At 34.5% G+C, this 26,104-nt stretch overlaps 1 protein-coding gene across 2 annotated transcripts in view; it reads left to right on the top strand.

Moving 5' to 3' along the window:
* Positions 1-26,104, top strand: part of LOC111516582 (ATP-binding cassette sub-family C member 4) — a 292,552-nt gene that overhangs the window by 101,491 nt on the left and 164,957 nt on the right. For both annotated transcript variants that reach the window (XM_074178651.1, XM_074178652.1), the window contains 2 exons: positions 14,131-14,459; positions 24,530-24,985. In XM_074178651.1, the coding sequence (XP_074034752.1) occupies positions 14,131-14,459; positions 24,530-24,985 (785 nt within the window). The remainder of the gene's footprint in view (positions 1-14,130; positions 14,460-24,529; positions 24,986-26,104) is intronic.

Raw genomic sequence — 26,104 nt, 5'->3', positions numbered from 1 at the left:
CTAATGATGAACGAGAACGGGAATGTTTCCTGCTTATTCATCAAACTCAAACAACTGTTCATGCAGCTGCAGTTTCATAAGAAGGTATCATCTTTCCCTCCAACCGATTTCCTGGAGTCTTTGAAGTCCACTAAATACTCGTTAGGACAACAAGAGGATTGTTCCGAATTCTTGGGGTTCTTGTTGAATACTCTTCGTGAGCAAAACAATAGCAAAATCAATACTCCCAGCCGCTCTGGACTGAATGATTCCGTACAACCCATCTCGTCTTGTGTTTGTAAATCTTTTGCTGGAAAAATCCTCACTTGTTTACTTTGTGGTAAATGTTCAAGAAGTACTGAAAACTTATGTGAATTTTTGGAACTTCATCTAGCTTTTCCTGATACGATTAATTACCAGTCCGTGCAAAGCTTATTGTTAAATCATCTGAAAATGGAATTTTTAACAGGTGATGATCGACTGTATTGTCAAACATGCGCCAAACCAACTAACTGTTATAAGAAAACAAGTATAGCTGAGGCACCAGTCAATCTAATAATAACACTGATGATTTTCAAACAAGACTCAACCTCTAACAGAAGCAAGAAACTCTTTGGAAGGTTCGAAATAGATGAACATTTCAACCTAACAGACCACTGTTATAATATTCATGCAGTCATTGTTCACTGTGGTTCTGGCGTTGAATGTGGTCATTATTACGCCTTGGTCGAAGAAGAAACGGACTGGTTTAAGTTTGACGATAGTCTTGTCACGAAGTGTTCTGGCGATGCATTGAATTTATTGGAGACACCCTACATTTTGTTTTATGAGAGAGAGGACATTGTTGGATCAAGATCTTCAGATGATGTAATGCTGCAGGTTTTTCCGGGTTTTCCTGCAGCTGAAAAAGCAAATGCGCCACTGGAATCAATGAAGTCGCCCCGGAGCGCCAATTGATTTTTATTGTTGTATTTATTTTATTTTTATCGTTGTCTTAAAATTGTGTGAATCACTATCGGCTAATAAAATAAACATCGAGGATGAACTTACAAAAAATAGTTTAGAGAATAATCACAGTATTCAGAGTCGCAATTGTGGCAAACGTAGCTAAAGCCACATTTTGTGCATTTTTCGTGAATCTGCTGTTTACACGAAGTACATTGAATCTACTTTTCTCCGGATCTCCTTTTTGAATATGGTGCTGAGCAAACAATACAGTAGTTTTCTTCCTCTTCTGATTCCTCCAATGATAATTCCTACAGAGTATTTTTATTATTCCTTTCGAAATTTTATTTTACCTTGGCTTTGGTCCGTTTTAATTTTGTTTCGTGACATTTTTTGATAGATACCGATGCTGACAAGTCTAGGTGAAATATTTATAGTTTCTTCAGATTCATGAACGTTTATTTGCCCAATTATTGGAACTGGTCAGTCATAGAGAGCTTGTTGTTCAACAGTTGTCTGGAGAGACAACTATAATATAATTATTCCGTCGAAAGAGGAGGCGATATTGGTGATGTTGCATTTTCAGATGGATTTTCATTAAATGTAGGAACAACTATAGACTCAATAGTATTTTCTTGATAAGGTCTATCTGTTTTCTCAGTCGTGTTTTCCGGATTAGGTCTATATATTGCAAATGCAGGAGCACTAGACCGACTTCGGGTATATGGGTGAATTCCCGTTTTGCAAAAGCCGGCTTGGATGTTGGAAGATATCATAGCGACAAGTGAATTTACCCACCGGAAGTCTTTCCCACCCGAACTTTTGGCACCTACAGAAAATCACCATCAATATATTTTCTTTATCAACTGTACCCACAAAAACTGTTTCAACTGTCCTCCACCCCACTTTTGGTATAATTACTTTAGAGTTACGACAGTTATAAAAACACATTCAAAAATGTAATCTTTCCCAATTCTACAAGCGTTATAATAATCACAAACACACACTCAATTCATCCACTTGAAAACAACAGATAACATAAGTGTTAATTTCAGAAGAGAAATACTCATTTTTGGGTAATAAAAACAATATTGTGTCCTGCAGACAACAAAAAGCGGCGCGGCACTGAATTCTTGTTCTGACCTGTCGTTCGTTTCGTTTTCCTCACTCCCCGCTTAATCGTCTACGAGATATTTGTACTGCTTCATCCTTCCTTTGTTTCAACCGTACCCAGTCAACTCTATTTCATGGCTACTCTAGTATTTATTCCTCACTGTTTTCATAATTCAAACAGGACAGAAACAAAAAATTTTTAATAAAAATATATGATGTTGTCAAGTTTACACACCTTTAGAGATGTTATTGGAATTTAACAACTGAAAATTGTTATTCAACATACTTAGACGCCACTTACGAACTTACAAAAGAAATACTTTCGAAAATGATTCTTCTGTATGTCAAAAATGTTTGAAATGAATATATATTGATGGACGTAGCCGTTACGTGGTAGGAGATCATCATGAAAATTGAGAAATGAAACTTCCTAATTTTTTTACCACTTATATTTTCAAATAACGTTACTACAGTTTCCTCCTATGCGAACATTTTCAAACAAATACAATTAACTGAAATAAATGATAATGTCTATCCTCATTCATCTATACATCACTATACATCACAGAGGTCCTTAACTCAATTGAGTACCTGCATTTTGTTCACCTGTGACAATGTGGAAATGCTAATCTGAAAACTGGCAAGTAAACAAGATTCATTTGGTCATGTTACATCCGCAATGATCCCAAAATGTTTGAGTTTCCGACCCTTGCTTGTATAAAGCAAAATCTCCGTATCGTTTAGATTCGGGAACTTGTGGTCGCATGCCAAGGATTGATTTGAGAACGTCAAACCATTTTTACCTAATCTGAAGGACCTTTCACATTCAGCACACCGTTTTGAAAATTTTTGGTTACATTGTCCCACATAAATACTATTACACTCCGGACATTCAAGTTTATAAACTTTAGATTTCTTCATCTTGTCCACTTTATCCTTGGCAGTGAAAAGGAAATTAGATAACCTGGCATGTGGCCTGAATTACTCTTCCACATTGTTTTTTCTGAAAAACGCCGCAATTGTCTTTGTTCCTTTTCCATAATATGTTAAAGTTACAAATTTCTTGATTTCTGATTGTTTGATCTGCGGGTATATAATAATTATTATATACCCCATCCAAGTTGGTGGTAAGCTTGAAGAAGCTCTTTAACCAATGCTGTGAAGTTATCATCTCTTTTGTTACCTAAAAACCCATGTACAACCCCTTAAAGGCTTCCCAGGCTCTTTTTTCATTTCCTGTTAAAATCATGTCAAAAGCAGGATTATTTACGATTTCACGGATTTGAGGCCCAATAAAGATGCCTTCCTTGACTTTAGCATCACTCAACCTGGGAAACTTTGCTCTCAAGTACTTAAAAGCTTGTCCTTCCTGGTCCATGGCCTTCACAAAGTTTTTCATTAGTCCCAACTTAATATGTAATGGGGGAAGGAGAACATCCTTAGGATCTACAAGAGGCTCGTAAACTACATTTTTCTCATTAGGGTTTAGGTCTCGTGTAGGCCAGTTCATTTTTTTATAGTGAGATTTTCTATCCCGACTGTCCCACAGACACAAAAAACAACAGTACTTGGTGAACCCTAATTGCATTCCTAGGAGAATAGCAATGACTTTCAGATCACCACAGATGTGACACTTGTGTTGTTCATATTTGATTGATTGGAGAAGTGTTTTCATATTTATATACGTTTCCTTCATGTGAACTGCATGACCTATAGGAATAGAGGGTAGCTGATTTCCATTATGCAGAAGTACAGCTTTTAAGACTAGTTTTGAAGAGTCTATTAACAGTCTCCATTCAGATGGAGTGTGATCCAAATTCAAGCAGTCCATCAAACCATTAACATCAGAACAAACTACGAGGTTTTCTTTTTTCTCAAAAAAAGGAAGCAAATCTTTTTGACGCTGTCTGTACTGAGATATTTTCACATCATGTTTTAGAAGATTCCACTGTTGTAGTCTTGACCCTAACAGCTCAGCCTTTTCCTTAGACAAGCGAAGATCTCTTATAAGGTCACTCAACTCTGCTTGACTAATTCTGTGCGGATCACTAGACCTATCGCTTACCTCAAAATCAGGGTCATAGGATGTAGAAGGATGGGTTGCTCCTTCTAAACAATCTTCATCACCTTCCTCTAAAATTTCATAGTTTTGGGGTGGAGAAGGAACTGGCAAATTGTCTGAGTGTGGTACAGGCCGAAGAGCAGATGGGAGATTAGGGTATTTAAACGTTCCTCTCTTCTTCATAGATAAACCTTGCTTAATGGGAGGAGTTAAGCAGAAATAACAGTCGTCTGTATGATTGGTAGGCTCACGCCAAACCATAGGTACTGCAAAAGCCATTGCCCGGTTTTTATTTTTCAGCCACTCTCGCAATATGACGGACAAGAATTACAACATATATGAGGAGCCCATGATTTATCTTGGTCCCCAACTTTCACACCAAAATAATGTTCATAGGCTGTCTTAACGATAGGTGTCATTTTACGTTTCTGAGCCTTAAATGTTATTTTACCACATATATAGCAAAAGCTATCGACAGAATTCACACACTTTCGAGGCATTTCAGATCAGCACTTAAATTAATTTAAAAATCAACTTCACACGATAATTTCAATAGCAACCACGTGCGTACAATTGACAAACCCACATAGGTTATGTTTATTACTTAAGAACAGCTGATGAGAGGGGTGTTATGTAAACAAACATGTGTACCAACTGTTGGTGATGAAATATTTCATTTGTTGAAAACTCAATATACATATATATATATATATATATATATATATATATATATATATATATATATATATATATATATATATATATATATATATATAATGATACTATATCTTGAAAACAAGAGCTAATATATAATTTTTATGGTCACTTTCGGTTTTAACACGTGCAAATACATTAAAATCATCTAATTTCAACCCCGAAACAAAAACTTTGTTGTGTTGTGTGAGGCTTCGTTTTCTACAGCCTACAATGTACTTTCAGCCTACAATTCTGCAGCCTACAGTTTCAATGTTACATATAACATTCTCGCTACTTTTGTCTGCTAATAATCTAGATAGAAAAATCAAAATGATTTTACAGATACGTGTGGATAAATATACCCCCAGATCAACATATCAGGAATCACGGAATTTGTAACTTTAAAATATTTTGGAAAACGAACAGAGACAATTTCGGTATTTGAAAAAAAATGTGGAAGTGGCATTCAGGCCACATGCCAGGTTAAATGATTTTCTTTTACATACCGAGGATGACATGGAGAAATCTGAAGTTTATAAGCTCAAGTGTTCCTAGTGTAACAATGTTTATGTGGGACAATGTTGACGAAATTTCTCAAAACGATATGTTGAACATGAAAGGTCCTTCAGACTAGGTAAAAATGATTCCACGTTTTCAAACCATTCATTGGAACGCAATCACAAGTTCCCGAATCTAATCGATACTGAAATGCTGTACTATGATAGCAAGGGTTGAAAACTCAACTATTTGGATTCCTTGGGAATTCACAAGAATAAGCAATGTAGATGTAACCTACTAAATGACCAAATCGATCTTGTCTACTAGCTAGTTTTCAGATTAGCATACCCATATTGTCGCCCAGTAAACAAAATTCAGGTACTTACTCAATTGAGTTAAGGACCTCTATCAATACCTAGAATGATGTATAGATATTTAAGGGTGAATATTATCATTTATTTCAATTTATTGTATTGACTGATTTAAGTTTAACTATAGTCGTGTCACGAAGTGCTCTGGCGATGCTCTGAATCAACTGGAGCCTCTGGAGACACGCTACATTTTGTTTCATAAGAGAGGACATTGGTAGATCAAGATCTTCAGATGAAAAAGCAAATGCGCCACTGGAATCAATGAAGTTGCCCCGGAGCGCCAATAAATTTTTACTGTTGTTTTTATTTTTATCTCAGAATATGTATGTATTGAAATATTATTGATGAAATCCACTGAATAAATATTATTTATAGTATTAGTTTGAGAATGTCCATGTAGGACGGAACTGCAGTAACGTTAGTTACAAATAGAAATAGTAAAAAAATATAGAAAGTTTCATTTCTCAATTTTCATTAAAAATGAATATTTACGTATTTTCAAGCAACAGTATAGAGGAAATGATATTTTATTTGATGTAACAATGAAATATAAATCAAATGAATATGTTTCGTATGAAGTTACCCACAACTTTTCACCCACAGTTTATGACGAAGGGCAATCCAACAGGGTTCAGAATGAAATTTGCGAACAGTGTTGCCAGATTGCAAATATTACGAATTATACCTGTATTTCGATGTTATCATTTTAAAAACAGGATATATTGTTGAAACATGTCGAATGAGTAAGTCAGCATTCTACATGAAATCATTATATCAGCCAACTGTCCGCATACAAGCATTAATACCGAAAAAAATGTGAAATAAGAGTAAAATATTATTCAGGAAAAATTCTTTTGCACCGAAACAGGTAGCGTATGAGAACTGGAAAATTAGTTTCTCGGTAAAAATTTTATGACTTGTAAAAAGTATGTCATTTGAAATATCCTGCGTTGAACAATACCGAATGCCCAAAAAAGACTCATCCACAAAATATCAAATTTCTCACTTCTCAAAAATAGTTTGTTGACGAAAATTTCAGTATAACTTTTTCGAAAGTATATCTATCGACGTGCTGAAACAGATTTTCGTACCTTACGTTCCTCCGGTGCGAAAAAAAAAGTTTCGTATATTCGTTACTGAATTACTCATAAAAGTCAAATTTCTCACTTATCAAAAATAGTTTGTCGATAAAAATTTCTGAATATATTCTTTGGAAGTATATTCATCGACGTACCAAATCAGATTTGCGTACAATACTTTCCTTCGGTGCGAAAAAAAAAGTTCCATATATTCGGAACTGAATTCTCATAAAAGTCAAATTTCTCACTTATCAAAAATAGTTTGTCGATGAAAATTTCGGAATATATTCTTTGAAAGTATCCATTGACGTGCCAAAACAGATTTGCTTACAATACGTTCCTTCGGTGCGAAAAAAAAAGTTCCGTACATTCAAAACTGAATTACTCATAAAAGTCCAATTTCTCACTTATCAAAGATAGTTTTTCGATGAAAATTTCAGAATATATTCTTTGAAAGTATATTCATCGACGTGCCAGATCAGATTTGCGTACCATACGTTCTTCCGGTGCGAAAAAAAAAGTTTCGTATATTCGGAACTGAATTACTCATAAAAGTCAAATTTCTCACTTATCAAAAATAGTTTGTCGATGAAAATTTCGGTATATATTCTTTGAAAGTATCCATTGACGTGCCAAAACAGATTTGCTTACAATACGTTCCTTCGGTGCGAAAAAAAAAGTTCCGTACATTCAAAACTGAATTACTCATAAAAGTCAAATTTCTCACTTATCAAAGATAGTTTGTCGATGAAAATTTCAGAATATATTCTTTGAAAGTATATTCATCGACGTGCCAGATCAGATTTGCGTACCATACGTTCCTTCGGTGCGAAAAAAAAGTTTCGTATATTCGGAACTGAATTACTCATAAAAGTCAAATTTCTCACTTATCAAAAATAGTTTGTCGATGAAAATTTCAGAATATATTACTAGAAAATATATCTATCGAAGTACTGAAACAGATTTGCGTACCATACGTTCCTTCGATGCGAAAAAAATAGTTCCGTACATTCGAAACACAATTATTCAAAAAAGTCAAATTACTCACTTATCAGAAATAGGTTGTTGATGAAAATTTCAGAATGCATTCTTTGAAAGTATATCCATCGACGTGGCAGTACAGATTTGCGTACCATACGTTCCTTCGGTACGAAAAAAAAGTTTCGTTTATTCGGAACTGAATTACTCATAAAAGTCAAATTTCTCACTTATCAAAAATAGTTTGTCGATGAAAATTTCAGAATATATTCTTTGAAAGTATATTTATCGACGTGCCCAAACAAATTTGCGTAGGTATCATACGTTTCTTCGGTGCGAAAATAGTTCTTTATGATCGAAACCAAATTATTCAAAATAGTCAAATTTCTCACTTAAAAATAGGTTGTTAACAAAATTTTCAGGTACAGTCTTCGAAAGTATGTCTATTCACGTGTTTGAACAGATCTGATTAACATACTTTTCTTCTGTTCTTTTCAAATTTAAATTTTTAATTTGATTACAACTTTGGTATGACTATTCAGTTGAACATTTAAATGAATAAAGTAACATGATACCATAATGAATTAATATCATTATTTATAGATTCGATAGGTATTTATCATAATCTGACATAATATTTGTTAGTTTACAATAAATTAGAAGTGTAGACAATAATAGTTGATGGAAAAACTGAAATTGTAACTTTATCCAAATAAATGATCAACATTTCGAAGTAAATAATACATTCCATTTTTCACAAAAACTGAAAACAATCGTTCTAAACAAAACAGAAAAATACTTAGCAATAGCTTCAAATTTGAATAATAATAAGTATTTTCAAAGGAATTCATACAAATACCAAATCTCTTATAGATATATAAATAGCAGGATCTTAACATACTTTTGTCAACATTGCATCATACTAATTATTAAGAAACTAAGATCACAGCTACCCATCGATTATATTCATCGTAAGATAATCAGTGTCAAAAAATTTTCTTATCATAGGTATATTTTACATTTTCAAATCCGCTAGTACATCTGTTTTCCAATTTCAGGTATGTACATGCAAACATTTTCAGTTATGCAGTTTATTTCTGCCAGAATTGTCGTTATTGCAATTAGTTTCACAGCACACTGGTATTTTGCAGAAAATTTCTGAACGTGTGGAATCTTTCCGAAGTTTAACTTGGGTTATGATCTTTGATTGATTACTGTGGTTTTGAGCTTCGACTTCATACATACATCCAACTTCAAGTAGTACTGACTTCGGTTATTGAATAATGCAGCAAAATATTCCGTCTGGTCGTTTAATATGGATAATTCTAAATGAGAACGATTGTCATTCATAAAAGAGTTAACATTGAATATGTGAAATGTTACCTAAACAGAACGTTGTATTTACCATTATTTGGCATGTTAGCCAAAATATAATTTTTCTTACGGTGACGGTAGCATATGACTGACTGGTCGTTATATACAGATAATTCTAAAAATGAAGTTGTTATTCATAAAGAAGATAACATTGAATATTCAAAATATTACCTGACAGAACGTTCTATTTACCATTATTTAGCATGTTGGCCAAAATATAATTCTTCTTACGGTGACGGAAGCATATGACTGACTGGTCGGTATATATAGATAATTCTAAAAATGAAGATGTTATTCATAAAGAAGATAATAAAAAATATTTGAAATAATACCTGACCAGAACGTTGTATTTACTATTATATTATGGCATGTTGGCCAAAATATAATTTTTCTCATGGTGAAGGTAGGACCGACTGGTCGTTATATATAGATAATTCTAAAAATGGAAGATTATTATTCATAAAGAAGATAACATTGAATATTTGAAGTATTATCTGACAGAACGTTGTATTTACTATTTGGCATGTTGGCCAAAATATAATTTTTCTCACGGCGACGGTAGCATAAATGTATATATATGTATATATATATATACATATATATATATTATATATATATATATATATATATATATATATATATCTATATATATATATATATATATATCTATATATGGAACTAACAAATAATGGGGCTGGTCTATATATAACGACCGACTGGTCGTTATATATAGATAATTCTAAAAATGGAAGATTATTATTCATAAAGAAGATAACATTGAATATTTGAAGTATTATCTGACAGAACGTTGTATTTACTATTTGGCATGTTGGCCAAAATATAATTTTTCTCACGGCGACGGTAGCATAAATGTATATATATATGTATATATATATATATACATATATATATATACATACATATATATATATATATATATATATATATATATATATATATATATCTATATATATATATATATATATATATATATATCTATATATGGAACTAACAAATAATGGGGCTGAGCAGCAAATGAAAGAGTACTCTTTAAAGTTTGTCCAAGCTTTCGGAAATTTAATAAATTGTTTCCATCATCAGGGATGCTACAATATGATGGTGTAAGTAATATTAATATATAATTATGAGTGGTTAGACTTACAACTTTTTGAGGATGTTTCATACGGTGGTCATGTAAAATATTGGACACAACATGATGGATGAACATTGATACAATACATTTATAAAACTGGTTAAAGGATGTCTAATATTGGATAAAATATTTGTGAAAAACGTTACAGTTTAAAATTATTTTGAAGGAAGAATAATGTCACATGTCGAAATTTCACAAAACATTAATTTGGAGGGATTGACAGATAGTTGACATGAGCAACTATAAGAGCAATCCACAAGCAATGGAACAATATTAAATTGCATTGTACTCTCTCAGAAGACAATTTCATTAACCTTATTCAATTCCTATTTGACAATACTTATTTTTCATTCGATAACAAAATTTATAAACAAACATTTGGTACACCAATGGGTGCTTCAATTTCACCAATCCTAGCTGCATATGTTATGGATGACCTTTTAGACACAGTATTACCTGTCTTATCTTTTAAACCTCATTTTTTAAAAAAATACGTTGATGATATCATCGTTGCATTACCAATGGATTGTACTGAAGAGATTCTTGACACACTTAACAGCTATGATCCTTACATTCAATTCACTATGGAAGCAGAAGACACTGACCACTCCGTGCCATTTCTTGACACAAGGTTCATAAGAACTACCAATAATAATATTGTGATAGATTGGTACAGAAAACCTTGTAGTTCAGGAAGATATATCAACTACTGGTCATATCACAAATACTCGATGAAAGTGAATCTAGTTAAACAAATGAAAAATAGAGTGTTGAAAATCTCTGACATCCAATTCCATAAAAAAAATCTTGATATCTTGCTTAAACTTTTCCTGGATAATTCATATCCTTTGAGTATGTTGAAAAATATTTTGTTTAATTCCTCATCCATATCAGACATTAATATAACCTCACCAAACCCAAATATAATTGATAACAATGGAATTAATATTGCTCCAACTCCAGTTTTTTATAGTACTTTACCCTTCATTAAGGAGATCACTCCCAAACTCTCTAGAATTTTCAATGAATTACCAAATATTAAAATAGCCACTAAAGCAGTGCTCACGATAAGAACTTTACACACCAGAGTTAAAGATAAACCCCTCATTACTTCTCGAATAAATGTAATATATAGTATTCCATGTCAATCTTGCAACAAAATCTATGTTGGTCAAACGTCAAGAACTTTAAGTTCCAGAATAACTTCTCACAAAAGTGACTGTAGACACCATCCTGAAAGATGTGCTTTAGCTGAACATGTCAATAAATTTGACCACCATATGAATTTTGATGCCACTAAGGTCTTAGCTAGTGAAACACATTTAACAAAAAGATCCTTTCTTGAAATGGCATTCATTGCTGAAAATGAAAATTGCATCAACAAAAAAACTGACATTAATCATCTTAGTGAGATATATTCCTATCTTTTGACGTTAGATAAAAATCCATATAACAATGTTTCAATGAATTCATTAATAGAATAATGTATTATATATTTCAATCCAATTGTTATTATCCTATATTCACTTTTAAAAAAAATAAAAAAAGAATAAAGCTGCACAGGTAGAAATTTCCATAACAATTCTTTACAAGTCAAAGTTGGTAACAGCCTTTATCACTAGAACCACTGACATATGTCATGTCAACTATCTGTCAATCCCTCCAAATTAATGTTTTGTGAAATTTCGACATGTGACATTATTCTTCCTTCAAAATAATTTTAAACTGTAACGTTTTTCACAAATATTTTATCCAATATTAGACATCCTTTAACCAGTTTCATAAATGTATTGTATCAATGTTCATCCATCATGTTGTGTCCAATATTTTACATGACCACCGTATGAAACATCCTCAAAAAGTTGTAAGTCTAACCACTCATAATTATATATTAATATTACTTACACCATCATATTGTAGCATCCCTGATGATGGAAACAATTTATTAAATTTCCGAAAGCTTGGACAAACTTTAAAGAGTACTCTTTCATTTGCTGCTCAGCCCCATTATTTGTTAGTTCCATTCCTAACTAGTCAGCAACGATTACCTTCTCCTATATCTATATATATATATATATATATATATATATATATATATATATATATATATATATATATAGATATTCAATCGAGTGTGCATGATATGAATCATGCGTTTGTGTTGTTTCCTGATTTCGGCAAACAAGTGTTTCCCATTTTTACACTTGGCTGCACAGCGCTGATGAGGCCAATAGCCAGAAACACGTGTCCGCGGTTTGCCCCCCTTTTTTGAGTGTTGTGTCCACAAATTGTTTAATTTTTAATTTATATATATATATATATATATATATATATATATATATATATATATATATATATATATATTGTATTTCCTTCTATAAATTTAGTGACCAATTCCGTCAATAAACATCTATTTCGACCATTTTGCCAGAATTTTTGAATATTCTGAGAGCTATTATTATTAAAGTCTCGGCACGTCGATAAATATACTAACAAAGAATATATTCTGGAATTTTCCTCAACAAACTATTATTGATGAGTGAGTAATTTGACTTTTTTAAGTAAGTGAGTTCCGAATATACGGAACTTCTTTTTTCGCATCGAAGGAACGTATGGTAGGCAAATCTGTTTCAGTACGTCAATAGTTCAAGTAATATATTCTGAAATTTTCATCGACAAAATATTTTTGATGAGTGAGAAATTTGACTTTTATGAGTAATACAGTTCCAAATATACGAAACTTTTTTTTTCGCACCGTAGGAACGTATCGTACGCAAATCTGTTTCAGTACGTCGATAGATATACTTTGAAAGAATATATTCTGAAATTTTCATCAACAAACTATTTTCGATAAGTGAGTAATTTGACTTTTTTGAATAATTGTGTTTCGAATGTACGGAACTATTTTTTTTTCGTATCGAAGGAAAGTATGGTACGCAAATCAGTTTCAGTACATCGATAGATATACTTTCAAGTAATATATTCTGAAATTTTCATCGATAAACTATTTTGATAAGTGAAAATTTTGACTTTAATGAATAATTCAGTTCCGAATATACGGAACTTTTTTTTTCGCATCGAAAGAACGTATGGTACGCAAATCTGTTTTGGCACGTCGATCAATATACTTTCAAAGAATATATTCTGAAATTTTCATCGACAAACTATTTTTGATAAGTGAGAAATTTGACTTTTTTTGAGTAACTCAGTTCCGAATATAAGGAACTATTATTTTTCGCACCCAAGGAACGTATGGTACGCAAGTCTGTTCCAGCACGTCGATAAATATTCTTTCAAAGAATATATTCAAATTTTCATCGAAAAACTATTTTTGATAAGTGAGAAATTTGATATTCTGTGGATGAGTCTTTCTTGGGCATTCGGTATTGTTCAACGCAGGATATTTCAAATGACATACTTTTTACAAGTCATAAAATTTTTACCGAGTTTAAGTTAATTTTCCAGTTCTCATACGCTACCTGTTCCGGTACAGAAGAATATTTCCTGAATAATATTTTACTCTTATTTCACATTTTTTTTGGTAATAATGCTTGTATACGGACAGTTGGCTGATATAATGAGTTTATGTAAAATGCTGACTCATTTATTCGACATGTTCCAATAATATATCGTATTTTCAAAATGATAACATGGAAACACGGGTAAAATTGATTGTTTGGAATGATTGCTGCCTGATTATAATCCAAATATTCTCAATTGAGAAGTAAAACGGACTTCCATAGTTTTATAGACCGTGAATTTCAATTCAGGATGCCATTTCCCAATTGTGCCCCTTCTATTCCTCAATGTCATATATTTTGTTAAAACAAAATGATTTCAGTTTCTCTTCTTCACTTTCATCACATTCTGTATAAATTCTAGGAAACGTCATCACTGCTGACAAAGTTTATTCCATGGCTCAATTGTTCAACACTCTTCAAATAGCAATGGCCATCTATTATCCTATGGCCATGAGTATGGGATCAGAAACAATAATTTCAATAAAAAGACTTCAAGCATTTCTGGTACTAGAAGAGAAAGAAACTTCTAATATAGAAATAATAGATGAAAATAAAATAGAGATAAGGAACGTTACAGCCTGTTGGACACCATCTATCCCAACTTTAACAAATATATCTCTGAAAATACAACAGGGTACCTTATGTGCTATAATTGGGCCAGTTGGTGCTGGAAAAAGTTCGTTATTGCAGGTGGGTTTTTTTCTAAATGAAACGATGCCTGTCCCAAAATACATCAGAATCAGAATGAATTTCGAAATATTGATCTCTCACAACTACCCACACAGCAGGGCTAATACCACACGGGATATTAAATAATGCAAGATTCCTCACAAAAGCCTGTCTCGCAGATGTATCTCGTTCATTCAGCAACAGGACATTGATGTAGTTATTCAAGTGGATCCCCTGGAGACCGCGGTTTCAAAGTATAACCCAGAAAAAGTGTTTGGGACTCGTTCAATTTCAACACGGCTCCGCTACATATATGACATCTTCGTCTGAGAGAAAAGTTGTCATTACGATGTCAGTAGATGAACAACACCGATACGAGCCCACTTCAAGGTCGTGCGTCGCTGGTAAGTGTTTCAGAGAGAAACTCTAGTGAGTGGAAGAGAGAAACGTGTGACGTCATCGATGCAGGATGGAATGAGTATCGGAGAGATTGCCTTGGGCCTCCTTGGAATTCCGCATCACCGCTCAGGCCTCTTGAGACTCCGCATCAATTCTTGGGCCCCCTTGTCACATACCGGTCATATGCTCCTGATTAAAAAAAGTTTATCGGTATGAGATTTCAATACAGAGCGTCGGCGTAGTAGACGTTGTCTTTAGCCTCGACAACAATGTAAGATATTGGATATGACTGCAAGTTGTTGGTATTTATAGCGTTTGTTTTGTCGGGAATGAAATTAATTCATTTTATATACTTGACTACATTTTTTGATTTCCATAGAATATTAGGGAAATTGTAACATCATTTCCTTGTAGAAGATTTGGGAAACAATTATTATTTCATACAAAGTGTATCCCACTCATACACACACACACACGCACACACGTACACACACCTTCATATGAAATATCAATTCTTTCCCAAATCTAAGTATATTTTTCCATCTTCTACAAGGAAATGACGTTACAATTTACCTAAAATTCTACGGAAATAAAAAAATATGGTCAGGTATATAAAATGCGTCAATTCCAGTCCCTACAAAATGAACGCTATAAATACCAACAATTCGCAGTGATATCCAATTGCTTACATTGGTGTTGAGGCTAAGGACAACGTCAACCACGCAGACGTCCTAGGTTCAAATCTCATACGTCACACTTTTCTCTCTTCCACTCACTTAAGTTCCTCTCCGAAACACTTACCAGCGACGCACGACCTTGAAGTGGGCTCGTATCGGTGTTGTTCATCTACTGATGTCATCGATGACATAACTAAATCAAACTTATTCCGTGACAAAAAAATCGTAATTTATAATGAAATTATGTGGTTCTCTTTATAATGTTATCCAGATTGGCACTAAAGAGCCCTAAGACAAGTGTCTTATGGTGAAACATCGATGTCTACCAGAGAAGATGACAGTGTTCCATGTAAGAGAAAGTTTATTTTTCAGATATATGATGGAATCGGCCGATACTTGATGAAAATCCATAACTAACGTATTCCAAAAACACTTTATTGTGAGATTTTCACTAAATTGTTTTACAAAAACGCAACACGTGTTTCGCCATACAATGGCTTCATCTGGCGTGTCTTTCAACTAATTCTACACATTCAATACTAAATATATATATAGTTTATGGAGTACCTGAAATCAAAGTATCTGTGAACGAAGTACCTGAATATTAAGTAGCTGATATTTTACCTAAGTTTCTAACGAATTAAATTACCTGCACTTATGTTCCATTTTCACATTTGAAAAAATATATTCAGTAACGGAGAGTTATTGATCATTCAGTAAATTACCCAAATTCCTGAATCTATTGATTTCTAAACATTCTAGAAGATTGAGTTTCAAACTCTTCTCTTCTAAATGTAACACCTCGTACTCATGATCGAACGCATGTCCTTCTGCTAAAAGATGGTTTGCAAATGTGGAATTGGTCTTTCTATTTACAAAACTACTCCTATGTTCTTTAATTCGTTGGAAAAATATTCTTCCTGTTTGGCCAATATACAGTTTTGGACAAGAGCCACAAGTCAGCTCATATACTCCTGATCTATCCGACACCAAAGTTTTGTCCTTATTGTTTTTAATAAATTTACTTAGGTTATTATTCGTTCTATAAGCTACGTTTACGCCTTCTTTCTTCAAAAAACGGGCAATATTCCTGTTTGGTTCCCCCACATATGTCAATGAATAACGTTATCGCATCTTGAATATGGGTAGACCAGATCCATGGCTTGCTTTTGTCGTTTTTTGGAAAGAATGGAGCTTACAATATCTACCTTATAACCGTTATTATTCGCGATTTGTTTGATCAAATTCAGCTCTTTCTGGAAATCCCTATCAGACAATGGAATATTCAATAATCTGTGAAGAATACTATTGAATGCAGCAACTTTATGCTGGTACGGGTGTGTGGAGGAATTATGTATGATAATGTCCGTGTACGATGGTTTGTGGAAAATTGCAAACTCATGTTTATTTTCCATTTAGTCTATTATGTAGAAATCCTGTGGATGATATCTGATGTGATTCCATAACGAATGTTTGGATTACAAACTGAGAAGAGAAAAGTGTTTTTTGTATAATTCAGTGTTGATATGAAAGTATTTGTTTTGAATGAATTTTTCTTTTGTGTAATTCAATGTTTATATGAAAGTAGTTGTTTCAGTAAAGGCTTTTTCTTTCAGTTTGTGTCCGGAAGTTACTTCTTCGCACATCTATGTTATAGAGTTACTTCTTTTGAAATTGATTGCTCCCTGCATTTTTTGTAAGATTCCCACCTTTTTTTGTATCAAGATGGAGTAGTAGAAAGCCAAAATCTTTCTTTCTCAAAAATTAGTCACTCCTAAAAATATAATCTTTTCAATTGATAAAAGATTGTTATCTACTAACAACTACATTCCGTGAACAGAGCTCCAAGCGGAAAAAATATCCCATATATCAAAACTCTAACAGAAGTCAAAAGTGACAACCGTCAAAAAGAGATACATAAGTTTAAAAAAATATATATTTGGAAATAATTTCAGCATGGTCCTGCTGCTGGATGAACAAGCATCTGCGAGACTGGCCTCTGTGGGAAATCTTTCATAAATGTCTGTAAGATATAACTCAATATCTAGCGTGGTATTAGCTGGGAAAGTTGTTTTCCGACACACGTTTACCTTCCTGTGTAGGTAGTTGGGGGTGTTCAATAGTTTAAAATTCATCTCGAAATACTAATTTTTTCTTATTCATATTCAATCAATATGAATATCAATATCAATTGATATCATGAAAATATCACAACACAACAAAAAAATATTTTTTGAATGTTTCCTACCCTAAATTAGTCAATTTCTACTAATTTTGGGGTGATAAAAACGAAAATAACAATGAAAAATTTTTATTAGCTCTGGTTTTTGAGATACACTACTTAAAGAGTAGTTATACTATACGTGAAAAGTGAAAGTACATAAAACAATATTGTTATGTTTCTTTTAGAATATTTTAAGTATAAAATTAATAAAAAAAAACATTATTCTTAGTGTTTTGACAAATAAAAGAAGTTTGTACCACCAAATTTCAATTAAGTCCATCTGATTCATTGTAAGATCGCTGTCGTTTAGCTTGTCTTTTATAAAACACTTCTGGAGCATCCCTACACACAGACCAGCAGTAGTCTGCAAGCATTGCTTCATTCCAACGGCCCTGATATCTCTGTTCCATTAAGGCAATGTCTTGATGGAATCTTTCTCCATGTTCGTCACTCACAGCTCCACAGTTTTGTGGGAAGAAATTAAGATGAGAGTGAAGAAAATGAATTTTTAAGGACATGTTGCATCCAAGTTGGTGGTAAGCTTGAAGAAGCTCTTTAACCAATGCTGTGAAGTTATCATCTCTTTTGTTACCTAAAAACCCATGTACAACCCCCTTAAAGGCTTACCAGGCTCTTTTTTCATTTCCTGTTAAAATCATGTCAAAAGCAGGATCATTTACAATTTCACGGATTTGAGGCCCAATAAAGATGCCTTCCTTGACTTTAGCATCACTCAACCTGGGAAACTTTGCTCTCAAGTACTTAAAAGCTTGTCCTTCCTGGTTCATGGCCTTCACAAAGTTTTTCATTAGTCCCAACTTAATATGTAATGGGGGAAGGAGAACATCCTTAGGATCTACAAGAGGCTCGTAAACTACATTTTTCTCATTAGGGTTTAGGTCTCGTGTAGGCCAGTTCATTTTTTTATAGTGAGATTTTCTATCCCGACTGTCCCACAGACACAAAAAACAACAGTACTTGGTGAACCCTAATTGCACTCCTAGGAGTATAGCAATGACTTTCAGATCACCACAGGTGTGCCACTTGTGTTGTTCATATTTGATTGATTGGAGAAGTGTTTTCATATTTATATACGTTTCCTTCATGTGAACTGCATGACCTATGGGAATAGAGGGTAGCTGATTTCTATTATACAGAAGTACAGCTTTTAAGCTCAGTTTTGAAGAGTCTATAAACAGTCTCCATTCAGATGGAGTGTGATCCAAATTCAAGCAGTCCATCAAACCATTAACATCAGAACAAACTACGAGGTTTTCTTTTTTTCTCAAAAAAAGGAAGCAAATCTTTTTGACGCTGTCTGTACTGAGATATTTTCACATCATGTTTTAGAAGATTCCACTGTTGTAGTCTTGACCCTAACAGCTCAGCCTTTTCCTTAGACAAGCGAAGATCTCTTATAAGGTCACTCAACTCTGCTTGACTAATTCTGTGCGGATCACTAGACCTATCGCTTACCTCAAAATCAGGGTCATAGGATGTAGAAGGATGGGTTGCTCCTTCTGAACAGTCTTCATCACCTTCCTCTTAAATTTCATAGTTTTGGGGTGGAGAAGCGACTGGCAAATTGTCTGAGTGTGGTACAGGCCGAAGAGCAGATGGGAGATTAGGGTATTTAACCGTTCCTCTTTTCTTCATAGATAAACCTTGCTTGATGGGAGGAGTTAAGCAGAAATAACAGTCGTCTGTATGATTGGTAGGCTCACGCCAAACCATAGGTAGTGCAAAAGCCAATGCCCGGTTTTTATTTTTCAGCCACTCTCGCAATATGACGGAACAAGAATTACAACATATATGAGGAGCCCATGATTTATCTTGGTCCCCAACTTTCACACCAAAATAATGTTCATAGGCTGTCTTACGTTTCTGAGCCTTAAATGTTATTTCACCACATATATAGCAAAAGCTATCGACAGAATTCACACACTTTCGAGGCATTTCAGATCAGCACTTAAATTATTTTAAAAATCAACTTCACACGATAATTTCAATAGCAACCACGTGCGTTCAATTGACAAACTCACATAGGTTATGTTTACTACTTAAGAACAGCTGATGAGAGGGGTGTTATGTAAACAAACATGTGTACCAACTGTTGGTGATGAAATATTTCATTTGTTGAAAACTCAATATACATATATATATATATATATATATATATATAATATAATGATACTATATCTTGAAAACAAGAGCTAATATATAATTTTTATGGTCACTTTCGGTTTTAACACGTGGAAATACATTAAAATCATCTAATTTCAACCCCGAAACAAAAACTTTGTTGTGTTGTGATATTATTCAGATAATCATAATGTTACTGTTAGAAATGAAGAGATCAGTAAGGAGTGTTAAATGTTGGTTTTTTGACTCTTTGTCACATCTGAATATATTGCATTTTGTGATTATTGCAATTTATGTAAATATCCTCTTGTGACTCATGTATCATCTGTGTCAAAACTATTTTCCAGAATTTTTGGCCGTGGTCTGCAGGTTTAAATGCCTAACGGTTCGTCTACTTCGCCGAAAGAAGTTATTAAAGAAGATGAGATGAAAGTCGAAGTGCTTAAGTTGTTAGGTTAGGTTAGATCCAAAGTGGGTGGGTCTATTCGACCTTCCAGCGCAACCCGCAAAGGTTTATTGTGGCTCACACCTATTCTCACTCGGCCAAACGGACCCAGCTTCTTAACGAAGCCGATTAGTTTATATGGTTAGTGGTCTTTCAGGTCAGATGGTAAGAGTACGGCTCTGCCGAACTTTAAAGACCTTATTCGGTCCCCAGCGGCGCAGGCACTAAGTATATGCTCTGTTAATGAGGTAGTCGGATAGTCAAGTTGAAAGATTTCCACCTTGATACCCACGACAACCTTTCCATATGAGGGTCTACACCTGAAGATGACTTAGATTCTCCTCTGGTTTTGGCGAAACCTCACTTGAGCGCAAACGTTTGCTGACCCGCTCATGAGGGGTCAGTTCCCTCATCTGAGACAGATTCTGCGTACGCCGCAGCTCTCGCTCCTGAACTAAATTTACAGGGAGGTCGATTGGAGTCAATTACTCGACATCCATCTCCTCTGTAGACTCGCTCCTGAACTAAATTCACAGAGAGGTCCGTTGGAGTCGTAAACTAGACATCCATCTCCTCTGTAGACTCGCTCCTTGAACTAAATTTACAGGGGGATCAGTGGGAGGGTTAAACTATACTTCCATCTACTCTGGAGACTCGCTCCTGAATTAAATTTAGAGTGAGGTCCGTTAGAGTCGTTAACTCGACATCCAACTCCTCTGTAGACTCGCTTCTGAACTAAATTTACAGAGAGGTCAGTTGGAGTCGTAAACTCGACAACCATCTCCTCGCTAGACTTGCTCCTGAACTAAATTTACAGGGAGGTCATTTGGAGTTGTAAACTCGACAACCATTTCCTCTGTAGACTCGCTCCTGGATTAAATTCACAGGGAGGTCAGTTGGAGACGTGAACTCGACATCCATCTCCTCTGTTGACTCGCTTCTGAATAAAATTTACAGAGAGGTCAGTTGGAGTCGTTAACGCGACATCCATCTCCTCTGGAGATTCGATCCTGAATTAAATTCACAGGGAAGTCAGTTGGAGTCGTAAACTCGACATCCATCTCCTCTGTAGACTCGCTCCTGTACTAAATTTACAGGGAGGTAAGTTGGAATCTTAACTCGTCATCCATCTTCCCTGTAGACTCGCTCCAGGAATGAATTGTACAGGAAGATCCGTTGGAGTAGTAAACTCGACGTCCATCTCCTCTGTAGAATCGCTACTGATCTGAGTTTACAGGGAGGTCAGTTGGAGTCGTAAGCTCGACATCCATCTCCTCTATAGACTTAGCGTCAGAAAGGATTTTTTTAAGTTCACCCTGTCCATAAAGGTCCCACGAGTAGCTAGGGAAAGAAGGACAAGCATGGCAGAGCCATTGGGGCCTATCTAGGCAGTGTGAGTAACTCACACTGCCTAGATAGGCCCCAATGGGCCTACCTGGGAAATGCTATTCTCTCCTCTGTTGAAAATGTTAGAGATCGGCAATCAACTGAACACAGAAACAATATTGATCATTGACTGTTTCATTGTTTATTTCCTACACTATAATTTTTCCGTTCCTTATTTTGTAAAATCCACCTCAACTCCATTTGATAGTGTATAATATTAGTACAATTATTTCAATCTACATGAACCCTAATTTAAAAATGTTCACTTCACTTCTCACATTCCTCTATCACAACACAACAAAAAAATATTTTTTGAATGTTTCCTACACTAAATTAGTCAATTTCTACTAATTTTGGGGTGATAAAAACGAAAATAACAATGAAAAATTTTTATTAGCTCTGGTTTTTGAGATACACAGTACTTAATCTTGAAGAGTAGTTATACTATACGTGAAAAATGAAAGTACATAAAACAATATTTTAAGTACAAAATTAATAAAAAAAACATTATTCTTAGTGTTTTGACAAATAAAAGAAGTTTGTACCACCAAATTTCAATTAAGTCCATCCAATTCATTGTAAGATGGCTGTCGTTTAGCTTGTCTTTTATAAAACACTTCTGGAGCATCCCTAAACACAGACCAGCAGTAGTCTGCAAGCATTGCTTCATTCCAACGGCCCTGATATCTCTGTTCCATCAAGGCAATGTCTTCATGGAATCTTTCTCCATGTTCGTCACTCACAGCTTCACAGTTTTGTGGGAAGAAATTAAGATGAGAGTGAAGAAAATTAATTTTTAAGGACATGTTGCATCCAAGTTGGTGGTAAGCTTGAAGAAGCTCTTTAACCAATGCTGTGAAGTTATCATCTCTTTTGTTACCTAAAAACCCATGTACAACCCCCTTAAAGGCTTCCTAGCTTCATTTCCTGTTAAAATCATGTCAAAAGCAGGATCATTTACGATTTCACGGATTTGAGGCCCAATAAAGATGCCTTCCTTGACTTTAGCATCACTCAACCTGGGAAACTTTGCTCTCAAGTACTTAGAAGCTTGTCCTTCCTGGTCCATGGCCTTCACAAAGTTTTTCATTAGTCCCAACTTAATATGTAATGGGGGAAGGAGAACATCCTTAGGATCTACAAGAGGCTCGTAAACTATATTTTTCCCATTAGGGTTTAGGTCTCGTGTAGGCCAGTTCATTTTTTTATAGTGAGATTTTCTATCCCGACTGTCCCACAGACACAAAAAACAACAGTACTTGGTGAACCCTAATTGCATTCCTAGGAGTATAGCAATGACTTTCAGATCACCACAGATGTGCCACTTGTGTTGTTCATATTTGATTGATTGGAGAAGTGTTTTCATATTTATATACGTTTCCTTCATGTAAACTGCATGACCTATAGGAATAGAGGGTAGCTGATTTCCATTATGCAGAAGTACAGCTTTTAAGCTTAGTTTTAAAGAGTCTATAAACAGTCTCCATTCATATGGAGTGTGATCCAAATTCAAGCAGTCCATCAAACCATTACCATCAGAACAAACTACGAGGTTTTCTTTTTTCTCAAAAAAAGGAAGCAAATCTTTTTGACGCTGTCTGTACTGAGATATTTTCACATCATGTTTTAGAAGATTCCACTGTTGTAGTCTTGACCCTAACAGCTCAGCCTTTTCCTTAGACAAGCGAAGATCTCCTATAAGGTCACTCAACTCTGCTTGACTAATTCTGTGCGGATCACTAGACCTATCGCTTACCTCAAAATCAGGGTCATAGGATGTAGAAGGATGGGTTGCTCCTTCCAAACAGTCTTCATCACCTTCCTCTAAAATTTCATAGTTTTGGGGTGGAGAAGGGACTGGCAAATTGTCTGAGTGTGGTACAGGCCGAAGAGCAGATGGGAGATTAGGGTATTTAACCGTTCCTCTTTTCTTCATAGATAAACCTTGCTTGATGGGAGGAGTTAAGCAGAAATAACAGTCGTCTGTATGATTGGTAGGCTCACGCCAAACCATAGGTAGTGCAAAAGCCATTGCCCGGTTTTTTCACTTTTCAGCCACTCTCGCAATATGACGGAACAAGAATTACAACATATATGAGGAGCCCATGATTTATCTTGGTCCCCAACTTTCACACCAAAATAATTTTCATAGGCTGTCTTACGTTTCTGAGCCTCAAATGTTATTTCACCACATATATAGCAAAAGCTATCGACAGAATTCACACACTTTCGAGGCATTTCAGATCAGCACTTAAATTAATTTAAAAATCAACTTCACACGATAATTTCAATAGCAACCACGTGCGTACAATTGACAAACTCACATAGGTTATGTTTACTACTTAAGAACAGCTGATGAGAGGGGTGTTATGTAAACAAACATGTGTACCAACTGTTGGTGATGAAATATTTCATTTGTTGAAAACTCAATATACATATATATAATATAATGATACTATATCTTGAAAACAAGAGCTAATATATAATTTTCATGGTCACTTTCGGTTTTAACACGTGGAAATACATTAAAATTATCTAATTTCAACCCCGAAACAAAAACTTTGTTGTGTTGTGATAGTTGATCATATTGATATTATTGAATACCAGACCTCAGTTAAAAAAAGCAGATTGCGGTACCCACTAGAATAGAAGAGTACACATACATAATCTTGCAGGAATAGATATTTTACTTTTTGAATTGTGATATTTATGATTTTTTTGTCAACTATTATCAACAATGTTTATACAAGATCAAACCTATATTATTCAGTTTTTGTGATGATTACATAATAATGAACACTGACAATTTATTATACAGCTCCTACTGGGAGAACTACCAACTAAATCTGGAAAAATATTTCTCGGAGGAAAAGTATCGTATTCTTCCCAAGAACCTTGGCTCTTTTCATCGACAGTCCGGAACAATATTCTTTTTGGACAACCATATGTAAGAGATTGGTACAAAAAAGTAGTCAGAGTATGCTGTCTTGAAAAAGATTTCGATCAGTTTCCAGTTGGAGACAAATCAATTGTAGGAGAGAGAGGCGTATCTTTGAGTGGCGGACAAAGAGCAAGAATCAATCTCGCCAGAGCCATCTACAGGAGAGCCGACGTGTACTTAATGGACGATCCGCTGTCAGCTGTCGATACTCATGTTGGAAGATCTCTTTTTGACGAATGCATTTGCGAACACTTGGCAGGAAAAACTAGAATCTTAGTGACGCACCAGTTGCAGTATTTGAAGAAAGCTGACTTGATCATCGTTATCAATGATGTGAGAATTTGTTAATATACGTTAATAGAATAATAATTTGATATGTAGAAATTTGAATATCTGGCTGTTCAGTTTTTCCCTGTCATAGTTTAGTATTGCGAGCAATTTTATCCAATGTTACTATTGTTTTTCATTCAATTGCACACCCAATATATTCAAAATTATATCCAAGCGCATGTCCATCCAAGTGGTAGCACGCTAGCACGCAGTTTTCACATACACCATTTTCAAGTTTACATTTTCATGTGTTTGTTTATGATTTTCCTAACACAATCGCTCATCGCTAATGCTGACCACTCACGTCATACAGTCCACAACTGTTCGATTTTAGAGAATCCATACATCAGGTTAGGCTGATTGCACACACACCGATTGGGACGGCCGATTTAAATTCCAATGGTGAACCACATGTGGAAACGGGATTCGGCACACATGCCTACCGGTGATCGGCGTCGATCACCGGTCACAATTAGGATTGAACACAATGATCGCGAATTCAATGCTGCTTCAATTTGAGCTAACAAGAATTCTCCAAATGTCATCATCTGCTCTCCAATAACACGGTGAATGTGGGTTTGAACTGATTTTACTCCGGCTTCTGCCATAACTGTGGAAATTCTGGAGGAATTGAAGAAATATTTCTATACTGATCTATCTTTCAATCTATCTACCTGTGTGTAGCTGGAGGTTAAATATAATCAATTACCTATGAAACTATTGAACCGACTGAAACAATTCGCCTATTAGAAAGCCATATGATTGAAAAGTAACATAGGCTACTTTCCTTCCTTATACAGTGTCACCGATAAAGTCCGCATCAAATGGGAAACTTTTTTATTTATCGTTTTATGTGAAATTTGATTTTGGCAGTAGATTTTGCTTGAGAAATGATGTTAAATGGCGTCTACAAAATAGGTCACGTGATTTCCTTAACCTGTCAAAATTGACATTTAAAAAAAGAAACATCGAAAAATGACATTATTCTTCAAAATATCCAAAAATATCGAAGGTTAAAAACATTTTCTTTTGTAATTTTATACCCACACACCAAGTTTCAAACCCATAATGAGTATTTTATGATTTCACTATTTTTCCGCATTCCTGCTTTTTCTACTCATC

This window comes from Leptinotarsa decemlineata, unplaced genomic scaffold (assembly GCF_025532065.1).
Source record: "Leptinotarsa decemlineata unplaced genomic scaffold, Ldec_3_MD MMD2_tig00004204_RagTag_RagTag, whole genome shotgun sequence".
Lineage (NCBI taxonomy): Eukaryota > Metazoa > Arthropoda > Insecta > Coleoptera > Chrysomelidae > Leptinotarsa > Leptinotarsa decemlineata.
This window is presented reverse-complemented; position numbering and strand designations above follow the sequence as displayed.